The following is a 15812-nucleotide window of genomic DNA, read 5'->3' as shown; positions in this document are numbered from 1 at the left end:
GTTCACAGCTGGGGATGATTTTGTTCTCGAGGGGACATTTGGCCATACCTAGAGACATTTTGGTTGTCACACCATGGGGGGTTGGGAGGAGGTGTACTGCTGTCATCTAGTGGGTAGAGGCCAGGGACGCTGTTCAACATCGGACAGTGCATAGGACAGCCCCCAGGAAAAATAATTATCTGGCCTCAAAATGTCTATAGTGCTGAGGCCGAGGATCCCTGCTGTAGAAGTTTGCAAGGTCAGGATGTCTCCAGAGGAGCTAGCTGGCTGCCAGGAGGGTGCTTCTAGGTGTCATGTACCTAGTAACCTTATCACGGATTGGGGTCAGCTCTCTCCCAGACTTGCAACTTCAGAAACAAACTTTCAGATGTCCCAGAGCTGATTAAACTCTAGGAGGCTGACTTGAATAGAAACCCCCAGGAAGGTGAGTAAATAAACTTCTTTTTGCCTTATTAAATTCCACTAATAAATAGAACTGGTGGACAGAGTAGACAGACGCTTGTGTTGGCTGCATAGCTTATATGCTGTCTGTTGGCAAGGAGCCTGGGAATGAAATTGCTAGCAGGTGCCTCCGGGAGCCTGGAATCAGAACAAGGGGAGATTTGGGGGTATCTAGTGATACATGAAACTCTGAGGTCTTAAACCTCCCCTCAGGATGTATCCCATCAGTTCTGGAGATGCTGTGTCTTCAGGATTAAGACTCTTCTCCTTTAGGAAGTGCTGGAATGGGTCTTGGCAACCCATTTTGATCTTTTACGCTTTTCCTCCTCTGTTTCCATTGCTGACCTGCTGCCTTTCATTATCCATATTGATTCTTTTAATTAATTTACTTTTTAGTCTTGTTGGCTTGGGGGAGAGGAATTGGTTCAGTAAAAACGTGTCAAGCATCATTGGGTAACATCATTTGAAGATTGATATTAGGACCCTGTCCCTAAATGGAGGCTTCTCAGTCTACTGGGTGGCACTGGGGTGACAACATTTCAGAAGAATGTGAGCAGGGCCATGACAGGTGCTCTCAGGACCCCTTGCAAGTACAGAGGACACAGACCTAGGCTGCAGTGTCACTTGGAGTGTCTGCTTTGAGCCCTCAGGCACTACTGATTTTAGAGTTTAATTTTGGGAGAGCAACCTTATCCCTGTGATTCTGAGTTCTGGGAGAGGGACTGAGGGCATCATTGTCACTCCTGTGTACCGTCTCCTTGTTCGTCTGATTTTCCTCGTTCTGTTCCAAGATTGGATGTCAGGCCTAAGGATGATGAAAGAGTCCAATATGCCACTTAATATTCACCTTTTCCCTCTCAGTATTGGAGGCAGTCATCTTGTTCATTTTTGAAGGCTGTAGTCAACCCACCAAGAAATACAGCCAGGCTAGAGGGGAGTCCAAGGATGCCGCAGAGGGTCTCCCTTTGTCCTGTGACGAGAGGAATTATGCAGAGGCTAGCAGTACTTGAGTGAGCTTGATGTGTTTCGCCGGGATCCTGCTGAATCACTGAGCACAGTCAGAAACCTGCTTAAGTGCTAAATCACAAATGATCCAGTCTTGTTTTTTGAACAGTTGCACACTGATACGGATGATAGGAACACAGAGAAACAGAACCATTTGGTGGGATTGTTAAGCAGGAAGGAGGGAACGTGTTGGATGTACACGTTTTTCTTCCCCCCGCAAACCTCTGGTTTGGGCCACGTTATGCCACCTCTACCAATCCTTTCTTAACTTTCCCCAACAACTAAAAGAGGACCTTGATTTTCTACACTAATTGAAATCAGGCAGACCTACCTGAATTTGAGTCCTGTCTCTGGCACTCATTAGGTGTGGAACTTTGGGCAGACAGCTTTTCTGAGCCTCAATGTCCCACCTATAAAATGGGAATATCAGCACTTACCCCTTACAGTGGTTGAGGAGAGGGAGGTGATGTGTGTGAAACTCTCGGGAAGGTTCCTGGTGTGTTGTAGGGACTCGGAAAATGCTAGTTATCATTTTACGTGGCGAGGTCACACCTAGGGTGTGAATGCCCTAAGCAGGGAGTAAATTGACATGAAGTCATGTAGAGAGGTACTGACTAATTTTACATGTTTTCCAAAAATCTAGTTTTTTGGACAGAAATCATGGTGATGGGAAATGAGGGAAGGCACAAGAATTCTGAGTTTTGGGTGAAGGAGAGAGAAAAATATAGCCTTGGATGTTATTCGTGCATCAGACATTCATGCCCACTGGGCATCAGTTTTTGTAAAAAAGATATATTTGGCTAACCTTACAGTCTGTCCCTGGGCCAGCCCTATCCTTCTGGGTGATCAGCCAGTGCCCAGCAGTGCTGGGGTTTCTTAGAAATGCTGAATAGCCTAAGGACTTTGTTAATTTTTTTCTTCAGTAATTAATATAGTCATATCAAAGCTGTTTGCAGTTAATTAATTATCTCCTAGCCAGATTAATCTTACCTTTCTTTAAAATGTGCTACATTTGGAAAGGCGTCTGCTAGGGAAAGGAAGCCTATATATATGTGCTGTATCTTTTAAAAAAGGCACAACATTTCTGCATTTCAAGTGAAACACAAATATCTGAGGCTAACCCTTTGAGGTGCTGCTGGGAGTCTGTGGAGGGGGGGTAGGGGAAGGAGGATGTTAGCTCCTGAATTGATTTTATTTATCCTTGTTGAGATTTCTCTACCTCTTTTGCCACGTGTCCCATCTCAGAAGTTCAGTTTGGGTAATGCTGCATTTTTTTCTGGACACTTCCTCCTTATCATCTCTATTGGAGCTGGAAATTCACTGAAGGCTTGCTCTGGCCATTGTTGGGACTGGCTTGGAAACCATTCCTGCTTTGCCCCCTCTCACTGCCCCCTGGGTGTTGGTAGGACACCTCCACTTGTTTGCTGTTTGGTTTGGGGTCTGTGGGCTCCTGGGGTGGGATTGCGGGCAGGCACTGCATCTTGTTGTAACCCCAAATGCTCTGGATAGCGCCGGGCAGAGCTTCAACTATAATGGAAGTTTGTAATGATTGACATAGCTGGAGGCTCTGCTTTCAGTTCTTTCTGAAGCTCAGAATCAATCTTTCCTTCTTTATCTTCTCCTTCCCTTTGAACCTAACGTTGATTGGAAAACTTGAAAATCAATGGATAGATGATTAGATACTTGTATAAACCTATGGGAATGCGCCACTGTGAGGCAAGGCTTACCTTGTTGGGAATTGAAGGTTCTTTTTTACTTTCTTTAATTTTTTTCAGAGCGAAAAATTGAAATTTGTCCTTTCATTTGTTTTGATACAAACTTAATTCTTCCCCATACATCACACACACACACACACACACACACACACACACACACACGTTAACTAGAGAACTTTGATCTGACACCTGTAGTCATTTCTGATCTGTGAAATATGACAATGACCAAATGGAGGAAAATGGAATTTGGCCAGCCTTCGGAACCTATTGATTTCAAATTAGAGCGGCAGTATTTATTCTAATAGCGCAGTCACACTCAGAACTTGGTCTCTAATGTGGATTAAAGGTACTCATTTAGAGGGTTGTAAGTGTATCCTTGATGAATTAGCTAATATTATGAATTAGCTAAAATAATGCTCCTAGAAGAAGCTGTGTGGGAGGTGACTGCAGTCCTAATTCTAGTGCCTCGTTTTATCCTTGGATATTTTCTTGGCCTTGGGGTCAGTGGAGATGTCCCACGTGTCCACTCCAGTCAAGATCTGAGGGTCCTGGGGCCTGAAAGCGGTTGTGAATCACTTCCTGATGTCTCTGTAGCCACGTGTCCAGTGGGAGTGACGGGTCCCTGAGAGTTAGATGGGGCTCTGAGATATGGGTCTCATCAGTAAAACACCCAGAACATTGAGTCTGAGATAAAACTTCTTGTATGTGTTTTCCCCTTGGAGTTACAACTTGACTCATGCTTTCTTCTGCAGGTGAGAGTGATTTCCCAGCGACTGCTTTGGCCAGTACAACCAGAGAACAGGATTCTTCTCTTCTTTTTGGCCACTAAATGCCTCTGTGCGCCACACTTTGCAGTGAAGGAAGAAGGGCGGAGCTTCTTGGATGACAATGGACGTTCCACTGGGCAGGATGACGGCAGAGAGTGTGACATCAACACCACAAGGGTAAGCGCTGCCTCTCCGATGTTTTCTCTGACACCATGGCTTGTCAAAGGAAGGGGAGAACAAACCTTACAGTGCAGTGACAGAAATGAAAGTCAGACATCAGGGAGACTCTTCGGACTGTAAAATCCACTGGGCGGTTGGGGCAGATGACTAAGGGAGAAGAGTGCCAGCCTGGAAGGATGGGCTGCAGTTGTCCTGGGGGACACGGCAGGTCAACTATGGAAGATTCTGTCGTCGATGGGGCTCAGCCCCTTTTGTTGTCTGTAGTTCAGACTAGAGGGAGTGACGCTACTGTTATTGTGACAAGGTCCCATTTGTGTCCATTTGAGTCCGTCTGGCTTGACGTCGGTGCGTAGGGCTGGGGTTGGCAAGGCTCTCACTCAGGTCACGGATTGAGGGCTTACTGGCAGTGCCTGGCCCGGGGGTGCATTTTTGTTTGAGCCACGTAACGTTAACCACTTTTTGGATCAATCCTAATTACAGTTGAGATACACCACGTAAAAAGCAGGATTTCTGGGTTTTCCGGGAATGCTGTAAGATACACCTAGACTGGCCCTGTGTTCCCACAAAGGACTCTGGTGCTGAGTAGCCTTTGCCACTTAGACAAGCATGGGTGGTTCACCGCAGTGCCCGACCTGACCACTTCATTTGTGTAACTTACTTGTTTGGCCACCGGAAGCATTTCATCTCACCATAGGCCTGATCTAGATCATTCTGCTGGCTCTTTCACAGACACACTGATAGTTTTTGTTGATTCTTCCAGACAAAAGTGTCTTTCACTAGGCGGTGGACAGCAGTTATAGCATAAGGGGCCCTGGAGATGACGAGACGTGGTCCCTCCTGCAGAAGGGCTTGGAGTCTAGTGGCAGCAATGGTCAGACTTGTGGAGGATAAAGAGAACTGTAAAAAACACTATCATCCCTTGTGGTAGGGGCTCAAATAAGAATGCACCTGCAGGGCTGTGGGAAAAGGGGGCAGAGCCGGCAAGTAGGGGCAGGGATGAACTATTAAGTTGGCGTAGGTGCGTTCAAATGCTCCATAACTCCCTCTCCTGGACATCAGAATGTCACTCCGACAGCCGTTTGTATGTGCGTCCCTCCACGTAACATGGCTCGGGTGGAGCTGTGACTGTGATGCAGCTACTGCAGAGTTAGGGCTCCCCTCTTGGGGCGAAGTCCACATTTTTCCTGTTTCTGGTTGGAAACCTTTCACCTGCGGTTCTTTGCTTTTTACAAATAGGAGAGATTTCTGGCTCTTTGTCTCACTGAATCAGCCCTCTGAGCAGCCCTCCTGCTTGGAGAGGAGCTGTGTGGATTACGGGGATCCCTGGAGTTTCCAGAGGGGATTGGCCACACTAAACAGAGTCCAGAGGGAATAAGTACCACTCTAATATGACTGGTCCAGGTGGAGTGGGCAAGAGGGGGAAGGGAGTAAGTAGGGGGGGCAGGAAAGAGGAGGTAGGGAGACTGTTACCTTCATGTCCTATTTTGGGAATAAGGTTTTACATGTCTCTTATGCTTTGTGTTTTCAGAAGACTTTTGCATTTGTTATTGTATCATCAAGGTGTGTACGTCATCTTTTGTAGATCAAGAATCTCCCACCCAAGGTCACGTCGCTGGGGTGTGGCAGCTCAAGTGCAAAGTTTTCGGAGTCTTAACATTTTTCTCTATTCTTTAGTTGCTTCTGATAGTTCAGCCCAGATAAGGGGACCTGGTGGGTTTATTTCTTTCAGTTCAACATTTAAAAGTTGGGTTTAGGTGACGAACGTTCTGAATTAGGGCGACCTGGGACCTATGCCACTGGTGTGTTGTCAGCTGCACTTGATGCTGTTGGAACATGTCAGGTGTGGAACAGACCAGGAGGGAGTTTCCTTGATGTTTTTTTTTGGCCAGTGTGAATCACACTTTATATCCAGGCTTCCTCACTGGGCTGGGAAGAACCGCCTGGAAGGCTACTGTGGGCATTGGCTCCATGTAGAAGGCTCTGGATGCCCAGGAAATGCTGACCCCTGGAAACAAAGACTTAAATCCAGCAAGCTCTTTGAAGTTTTGTGTGTCCTGTACTCTGGCTCTGGACATGTCCTCCTAAATGTCTCATAAATAGCTGTTTCTTTCTCAGGATTGTGCTGTTTTAGCTGCTATAAAAACACTCTGATTCACAAAGGCCTGAATCAAGAACAGCTAGGATTTCCATTTCCAAATTCACAGTCAGGGTGGACCCTGCAAGGCCATTGACATTCATTTCATTATACTCTCCGCTCCTCTATAGCCCCACATTGACTTCCGATTTTCTTTTCCTTACACGTTACCCACCCCAGTGCACGGGGAGCTTTGCTGTAGGAGAAGGTTCCTGGTGAGAGGATGCTTAATACTTGGGTGTGGATTGAATTTAGATTTTCAAGTCTGTTTACATTTGTTTAGTTTTACTTGGAATATTCTCATATGGCATGGCCAGAAATACAATTTAGTATGACCTACCCTTTTTAAAAACATAAATTATTTTTCTTTTAAATTTAATAGAATGAAATACAGCTCTTTCAGAAGAATGTTCTAAAAAGATGGCAGTATTAATGCAGAAAAATGCCTCCCCCCCCTTTTTTTTTGATTTCATGATAGGACGAATGTAGATTTTGGACAAGTGGGAAGGAAAAAAGAATCAAGGTTTTCTGTTTACTTTTATGGAATTGATTTTAAAAAGTGGTTCTGCCCAATACAGCAAGTACAAGTGGCTTGTATTTGTTTTGCTTTTGTTACTTTTCTGAGCAAATCAAGTGCATTATCAAAGCCACTCATGCACATGTGTTCATGTATATGTCTCACCCTTGAAAAGACACAGTTTTGAGAGTATTTTTAAAGTGATTTTGAAAGCATGAAGCAAAGAGAGCAGCAAGAGTTTAATGGCTTTGGAAAGGCTTTCTTGGTGCCACTGAAGAGAGAAGTGGATCAATGTGGTTTTTCTTTTAAGCTGCCAGAGAATATCTTGGATTTTTGACATCTGTTCTTTCTTTTCAATCTTACAAATACCAAGAGGAACAAGGTGGCCCCATATAGTATACGGTGTTCTCACCATGAGTGATTTGGGTTGATAGTAGGCAGGAGGATTGATACAATGCACCGAAGCTCTTCTTCAGGAAGAGAATGAAAATAGCATTTGATTTTTCTACCTTGCGGCCAGATGCCTTTGGTACCCACAGATGTGCCTGATTTGAGACCACATGTGTCCTTGCCCTGCTAGTACCAAATCTCCTACCAAAGAATATAGCATTCATTAATGAGGATGATTGATAAAGTATGTAAAATTAAAGATCAACCAGTCCCTCCTTCCTTCCTCCCACTTAAAAAAAGTTAAATACTCATATTTGAGGCATAGTGGAGTTTGCCCTATAAAAGCTGTATAATGTTGGCTAAACTATGAGCCTCAGATTTCCCTGTTTACAACATGAGGTATAAGATCTACCCCTTCGGACCGTGGGAGAATTAAATGAAATGATTCATTCATTCAGGGATACTTACACTGAAGTACTGCTTGAGATTCTGGGAGTTAAAAGGTGCACATTAGTGTATGTGAAAGCATTTACCACAGTGCATGGCTCAAAAAGGTGCTTAGTAAGTTTTTCTTAAAACATTGTTGATGGAGAATTTTAACATGTACAAAAAATAGAATAATGCATTAACCTCCTCTGCACCCATCACTCAGCTGCAACGATTGTCGTAATTATTAATTCATGGCCATCTTGTATGTCAGTGCCTCCACCCTGTCCCCTCCAACCCCACATCAATGGATTATTTTGAAATGAATCCTAAATGCAGTATAATTTTATCCATAAGATCTTAGTGTATATTTCCAAAAGATAAAGATTCTTTTTGAGAGCATAATTACAATACCATTAGCACATTGAAAAACTGACAGTTATTATTATTTTATGTCATCAGGTGTCTAGTTTAGCGTTCACATGTCCCTGATTTTCATATGTATTTTTAAAAGCATCTGGCTAGCTCAAGTCACTATCCATACAAAGCCACATGCTGGATTATTTGATATGTCATGTATTTGATCCATGTCATTTGTGTTGTATAATTTCCCACAGTCTGGTTTTTGCTGATTGCATCCCTATGCTGTCTTTGAACATGTTCCTCTGAAATCTCTGTTTTATTTCAACTGGTAGATCTAGAGGCTAGATCAAATTCAGGTCTGACGTTTTGGGGGCTGATATAGTTCAGCATTGTGTATATATTTCCATCAGGAGGCACATTCTATCTTGTTGTCTCTTTTCGTTACACCAGGCTTGATCAGTGGGCTCAAGTATTACTCCTCTGATCTACCAGTAATGAAGCTCCCCGTCAGCTTTTTATCTGGGTTTTAGCAGCCATTCATGATCATTGCCCAGATCCGTTATTTCATTATGAGTTGCAAAATGGTGAGATTTTAATTCTATCATTCCTTCACTGTTTTCCAAATGGCTACCCATAATGCTTGAGGGTTCCAATTTCTCCACATCCTCACCAACAGTTATTGTATTATAACACAATACAATATTGTATTATTATTACTTTTTGATTATAACCATCCTAGTATTGTGAAGTGGTAATTCATTGTGATTTTGATTTGTATTTTCCTAATGACTAATGATATTGAGCATCTTTTCATGTACTTTTTGGTCATTTATATATCTTTGGAGAAATGTCTATAAAATCCTTTGCCCATTTGTCTTTTTACTGTTGAGGTGTAAGAGTTTTTTAAAAAAAAATCCTATTCTGGATACTAGACCCCTATCAGATATATGCTTTGCAAATATTTTCTCCTATTTTGTGGGCAGTTTTGCTAGATATGTCCAAATTCCCCTTCATAAGATTCCCTTTCATTTTGTATTCCCAGTCTGTGAAAGTGTTTGCTTCCCCATATACTTGATAATAGAGTCTGTAGCCCAATTTTTGGATTTTTTTTTCCATTTTGGTATTGGATACGATACTGCACCATAAGTTTAATGTGCATTTATCTTACTATGAGCAAGGTGGACCTTTTTTTTTTCCTGTTTTAAGACCCATTTGCATTTTTTTCCGTGAACTGTCTGTTCATATCTGGTCCGTTTTTCTATATTGTTCTCTTTTTTCTTCTCTGTCTAGGTATATTAACCACTTGTCTGTGATGTAAGTAGCAAATATTTTCTCCCATATTCTCTTTTTTAACATTGCTTATGGCATGCTTTTCCATACCCCAAATTTTACTTTTATGTAATCAAAAATTTTTTGGTTATTCTTTTCTATATTTTTAGTCACAATTAGAGAAGTTTTTCTCACTCATAGAGGAATTGACCCATGTTTTTATTTAGTGTGTGCATAGTTAAATATATATATTTATATATATATATGGTTCACACTAAGTGTGGGTATATGTGTATATAATATACATCCCTTTATATGTACATTTACATATAACTTCATATATAAAATATATACTATATATTAAATAGATATACCTTTGATGCAGCAAGTATTTTCTGAATGGGAGTAAATGACGGCTGTTAAATAAATGCTGGCCTGAATATTGGAATCTTGTAAATAATGATGTTCAGGGTCTGCTTTTCTTATGCCACTTTGGATGTGGGAGCCAGCACGCTGGAGAGCAGAGGGGTTGGCCTAAGGAGCCCTGGCTTGGGTTTTGCTCTAACCCTTAACAGCTGCATGATGCCCATTCATCTCTTCTGATCCTGCTTCCTCATCCGCAAAATCCCAAGGTAATCGTGAGGAGCACATGATGTAAGGACTGTTTGTAATTGGCCAGGGACTAGCTGGATGTAAGGGAACCTTGCTACAGAGTCTGTAAAGGTGGGCGTCTTCTTTTTCCCTGCCCTCCATAGGCTGCTATGGGCCAGACACAGCCAAAGAAATCAACACTGTACTCTGGCCGCCGTGACGCAGAGAATCTCATCTTGCCCTCTGAGCTGAAGCATTTGATCTGATCCAGAGATGCTTTCCTTTTTCTTTCTTCTGAAAGACCCACCACAAGAGATCCCTGGTTTAATGATGTGTGTTGCTTTCGTCATTAGACTTCGAAGAATGAGTGGACCTCAGAATGGGCTCTCTTTTACTGGCATGGAGTCAGTGCAGAGCAAGGAGGACAGAGCAAGAAGACGGATATTATGGTTGATAACATTGGTCTTTGGAGAAGTGCCTGTGAAACAGGACATGGATGGCACACCTCTGACTGAGACTGACTCGAGCAGGTGGTATCATGAAGGCAGACAGTGGCTCTCTACCATTGTGGGTTTCCAGGAGAGCCAAGGAGATAAAAAATAATCCGCCAGGAGATAATGTCCATTAAAGCCTTAACGCTAGCTTAGCTAAAACTACTTCCTTGAAACATTGTACTACTCTACTTGCCATGAGCGTAAGCCTGCTTTCAGAGGCTCATGAGAGCCTCTGAAAGCATTCTGAGGTTCCATAAATATTTGGACCAAGCCATAAGCTCTGATTTAGGCCCTTCAGAGAAGATCTCTAACTAAAAATAGAAAGCAGAGGCAGAAAAAAATCAAGTCTTTTAAAGAGGTCAGCAAATCTCTGAAGCGTTTTGCCATGCCAGGCTGAGGTCTCTGGTTTCATGGGCACACATTCAGTGTTGGTGAGTCCAGAGCAAATGGCCATGTATTCCTTATGACACTAGGCTTCCTCCTAGGGTGGATGGCAGAGGGCTGTGCTTTCAGGCTGCGTCCTCTGGGGTATCCTTTTCAGAGGAGGAATCTCTTGTCTCGCCGACAGATTTGGCTTTCCATAAACATAAGGGCAAGAAATTCCTCCTTGACCTTTACGTTTCCTCTAATGATGTCACCCACTAATGCAGGGTAGAAAACACACCCTTTTGTGTTTTGACTTTCCACTTCCTTATCTTTTCCTTCCAATCAATCACCAAGTCCTGTCAATTCCACTTTATAAACTTTTGAATTTGTCACTTTAGATACACCCCTGCTGTATGAGTTTGGGTCCTCTCACCTATTCTATTTTTTTTTTTTTTGCGGTACACGGGCGTGGCCTCTCCCGTTGCGGAGCACAGGCTCCGGACGCGCAGGCGCAGCGGCCATGGCTCACGGGCCCAGCCGCTCCGTGGCACGTGGGATCCTCCCGGACCGGGGCACGAACCCGCGTCCCCGGCATCGGCAGGCGGACTCTCAACCACTGCGCCACCGGGGAAGCCCCCTCTCACCTATTCTATTGAAGCCCTACCTCCTTGGCTCCAGCCATTCGCACCAGCAGTCTTCCCTCCTGCTGTCAGTGGGGTCTTTCCAAGTTACAGTCACAGATATAGCCATGCCCGCTTATTGATTCAGAGGATTTAGTGGTCTTACCTACAGGATCAAGTCTAGACTCTTTAGATTGATACACACGTCTCTTTATAGTCTGGCTTGTGCCCACCTTTTGATACCCTCGGTTGGGAATGTCCTTTTCCCTCTTTGCTCAGCTCTGCTTAAACCTTTTAACTTTTTTTTTTTTTTTTTTTGCGGTACGCGGGCCTCTCACTGTTGTGGCCTCTCCCGTTGCGGAGCACAGGCCCCGGACGCGCAGGCTCAGCGGCCATGGCTCACGGGCTCAGCTGCTCCGCGGCATGTGGGATCCTCCCGGACCGGGGCACGAACCCGTGTCTCCTGCATCGGCAGGCGGATTCTCAACCACTGCGCCACCAGGGAAGCCCATTAAACCTTTAACTTTTGACCTGAATAGAACCTCTGCCATGGACCTTCTCCAGACAGAGGTCATTGTTCTTCTCTCAATCAACCCAAAGATGCTTGACTCATTTCTGTTATAACACTTCCCACATTGGGTTATTAGATTATAATAAGGAAAAAAAAAATAGGAAGGGATGGGGGGGATGTGTGTAGTGGAAATAGCATGGGCTTGGGGTTTAATCCAACCTGGGTTTAAATCGTGGCTCTACTCAACTTCTCTGAATATCTATTTTCCTATACACCTACCTTATAGTACCGGGAGGATTAAAAGACGTAATAAAAACAAAACATCTACTAATACTCGGTTGGGACTCAGTATAAATACTGACAGTTTCCTACCTTTCCTTTATTTGCATCATTGGCTCTGAGGAAGCGTCATTCTATTGGATGATGGTCAAAATCTATTATTTTTCTCTCTGAGAAATGGTTCTGGTACATCTTGGTTAGTGTCAAGAATAAAATAGCCTGTGTGTGCTGGGCCGGTATAGACTTGGGTGTCATAGATTGGGAGTGTGTGGGAGACTGTGAAGGGAGGGGAGGAGGTGGCAGAGGAGCCTGTTCGGGTCCGGAAACTGATAGTGCAGTTAACTTGCAAAGGTTCCCTAAGTCGGTTTCTTCCCTTGTGGATGTACCTGAAACCCCATCCCATGAAGTGTAACTATATCTTGTAAGATACTTAGGGACAGGGAGATAATTGTATCCTCTTGATTGTCCACATGGAAACGTGGGGAATAGAGCTTTTTCTAAACGGAGTGAAACATTGGAGAGTAAGAGGAAACCTACATCTTTTGTAAGAGCTGAGCTGAGCCCCCAGGGTTGCGTGGGCTGTGGAGGAGGTGCAGAGCAGAGGAGAGAGCTGTTCGTGAGGGTGCACGACCAAGCCCTAGGGGCCAGGAGAGATGAGCTACAAGCCGGGCAGCAAATAGCCTGTCACCTCTGGATTGAGCATTTCCAAATGAGGAAGCCTCGCGGTTGAGACTGGAGTTGCTTGTATTGTGTAAGTGATCCCAAATGCATTGCTTTTGGGGGAGTGGGAGGTAATTTTGGACGGCTAAAAAATAGAGAAATAGGAATTGGGGTTCATAAAAATGATACAGCGGTCTTTTTCCAAAAAATGGATATGTAAACCCATTTTTTTTAAAAAACGAAAACCGGGCTTCCCTGGTGGCGCAGTGGTTGAGAATCCGCCTGCCGATGCAGGGGACGCGGGTTCGTGCCCCGGTCCGGGAAGATCCCACGTGCCGCGGAGCGGCTGGGCCCGTGAGCCGTGGCCGCTGAGCCTGCGCGTCCGGAGCCTGTGCTCCGCAACGGGAGAGGCCACAACGGTGAGAGGCCCGCATACCGCAAATAAAAACCAAAAAACAAAAAACAAAAAAAAAACAAAAAAAAAAAACTACAAAAACCAAAAACCTGTTTTGTGTCGATTCTCTTCCAATCAAAAAGGGGATAGCGTATTCTCCCCACCGCCCCCGTTTTCTGTTTTGCTTTCAATGTAGCCCATCATCCTGGAAAGGGCAGATTAAAAATAAGCTTGGCACGGCTGGCTGCATGGGACAGGGCTAAATGCCGTCTTACGTTCCTTCCAGGTCCAGCGTGAACTCTGTCTCCCTTCCCAGCCAGCTCTCCACCGCCTGTATTCACCATGGTGTTTGGTGAGATTTTCCACCACCCTGGACAAGACAAGGAACTGGTCCACTTGAACGTGGGGGGCTTTAAACAGTCCATCGACCAGGGCACCCTGCTGCGCTTTCCTCACACCAGACTCGGGAAGCTGCTCCGCTGCCACTCGGAAGAGGCCATCCTGGAACTGTGCGACGACTACAGCGTGGCCGATAAAGAGTACTATTTTGATCGGAACCCCTCGCTGTTCAGATACGTTTTGAACTTCTATTACACGGGAAAGCTGCACGTCATGGAGGAGCTGTGCGTGTTCTCGTTCTGCCAGGAGATCGAGTACTGGGGCATCAACGAGCTCTTCCTCGATTCCTGCTGCAGTAATCGCTACCAGGAGCGCAAGGAGGAGAGCCACGAGAAGGACTGGGACCAGAAAAGCGACGAGGTGAGTACCGACTCCTCGTTCGAAGAGTCGTCTCTGTTCGAGAAGGAGCTGGAGAAGTTTGACAAGCTGCGATTCGGTCAGCTCCGGAAGAAGATCTGGATCCGCACGGAAAACCCGGCCTACTGCCTGTCGGCCAAGCTCATCGCCGTCTCCTCCCTGAGCGTGGTGCTGGCCTCCATCGTGGCCATGTGCGTCCACAGCATGTCGGAGTTCCAGAACGAGGACGGGGAGGTGGACGACCCCGTGCTGGAAGGCGTCGAGATCGCGTGCATTGCCTGGTTCACCGTCGAGCTGGCCATCCGGCTGGTGGCCGCTCCCTGCCAGAAGAAATTCTGGAAGAACCCTCTGAACATAATCGACTTCGTCTCCGTTATTCCCTTTTATGCCACGCTGGCTGTGGACACCAAGAAGGAAGAGAGTGAGGACATTGAGAACATGGGCAAGGTGGTCCAGATCCTTAGGCTCATGCGGGTTTTCCGCATCCTCAAGCTCGCCCGGCACTCGGTAGGGCTTCGGTCTCTTGGGGCCACCCTGAGGCATAGCTACCACGAAGTTGGGCTGCTGCTTCTCTTCCTGTCGGTGGGCATTTCCATCTTCTCTGTGCTCATCTACTCTGTGGAGAAAGATGACCACGCGTCCAGCCTCACCAGCATCCCTGTCTGCTGGTGGTGGGCCACCATCAGCATGACCACCGTGGGCTACGGAGACACCCACCCCGTCACCTTGGCTGGGAAGCTAATCGCCAGCACGTGCATCGTCTGTGGGATCTTGGTGGTGGCCCTTCCCATCACCATTATCTTCAACAAGTTTTCCAAGTACTACCAGAAGCAAAAGGACATTGATGTGGACCAGTGTGGTGAGGACCCGCCAGAGAAGTGTCACGAGCTCCCTTACTTCAACATCAGGGACATTTATGCCCAGCGGATGCATGCCTTCATCACCAGTCTCTCTTCTGTGGGCATCGTGGTGAGTGACGCCGATGCCACAGACGCTTCAAGCATTGAAGACAACGAGGGTGTTTATAACACGGCATCCTTGGAGAACTGCACAGCAAAATGAGCAGGGACGTTTGTGCCGGTACCTCGAGTCCCTTACCGACGTTAGGTTAACACAGCTTTATAAACCTCAGTGGGTTTGTCCAAATCATTTAATTCTCAGGGTGTACTTTTCAGCCATAGGTGGACATTTCATCGCTCTGGAGTGATAGAAACGTCTTTATTTTCTGCAGTGAGGTGAATTAAATGCCTTGCTCTGAAATTTATTCTTTACAAGAGAGAGTTGTGATATGATTTTTGAAAAACAAAAGGTAGATGGTATTGGGTGGGATTTCTTGCTACGGCTTGTGTATCATTCTGTGTTTATCATTTACTCACATTGAGCTAACTGTCAATTTACTGACAAATAGAATCAAAGGCCCAGCTGACTGAAAGCCTACAAGCATGTAAGAGCCACAACATGAGACAATGCATGTCAGTCCATGTTCACGTTCTAAACATGGACATTAGGAGCCTAATAAACTGCCTAATTCAGTATGGAGAACGTCTTGGTCGTATGTTTTTATGCCACGTAAGTGTATTTCAGTGTATTCACAATTGGCTTGGGAGGAGGGAGAAGCTCTTTTTGGCACACATTAAGAGCCGTTTCTGTGTGTTTTTGAATTTTGGATATACATCAACAGTGGGCTAGTTCTTTTGTTCAGTAGACTTGGTAGTGGTTGGCAAGTGGGCGGAGCACGTTCCTGATTAAACCACACTGTCCGGTGTAACCTGATCATGCATGTACATGTTTAAGACATACTCTAGTTGGCATACGTGCGTGAAACATGTGCCCTTACAGATATGTTTCCTGTATATATTTTCTAATTTCTACTGCTCAGATAAAACCTCGTCACCTGAAAATTACGCAGAGCAGAGTAAACTTACACACTCACA

General features: G+C 45.1%; 1 protein-coding gene across 21 annotated transcripts in view; it reads left to right on the top strand.

Annotated features, from left to right (window-relative positions):
- KCNS3 (potassium voltage-gated channel modifier subfamily S member 3) overlaps positions 1–15420 on the top strand; it is a 37159-nt gene extending 21739 nt beyond the window's left edge. For 17 of the 21 annotated variants that reach the window (XM_067008061.1, XM_067008072.1, XM_067008068.1 and 14 more), the window contains 2 exons: positions 3914–4105; positions 13409–15420. In XM_067008061.1, coding sequence (XP_066864162.1) covers positions 13465–14940 — 1476 coding nt within the window. In that variant the 5' untranslated portion in view covers positions 3914–4105; positions 13409–13464 and the 3' untranslated portion in view covers positions 14941–15420. Of the gene's footprint in view, positions 1–3913; positions 4106–9962; positions 10329–13408 lie in introns of all 21 variants that reach the window. The other 4 variants (XM_067008079.1, XM_067008078.1, XM_067008080.1 and 1 more) reach the window with 2 other exon arrangements.
- Positions 15421–15812: the final 392 nt, after the last annotated feature.

The sequence above is a fragment of the Kogia breviceps genome, chromosome 11 (genome assembly GCF_026419965.1).
Source record: "Kogia breviceps isolate mKogBre1 chromosome 11, mKogBre1 haplotype 1, whole genome shotgun sequence".
NCBI classification, from domain to species: Eukaryota; Metazoa; Chordata; class Mammalia; order Artiodactyla; family Physeteridae; genus Kogia; species Kogia breviceps.
The sequence above is the reverse complement of the archived record's forward strand: the minus strand, read 5'-3'. Positions and strand labels throughout refer to the sequence as shown.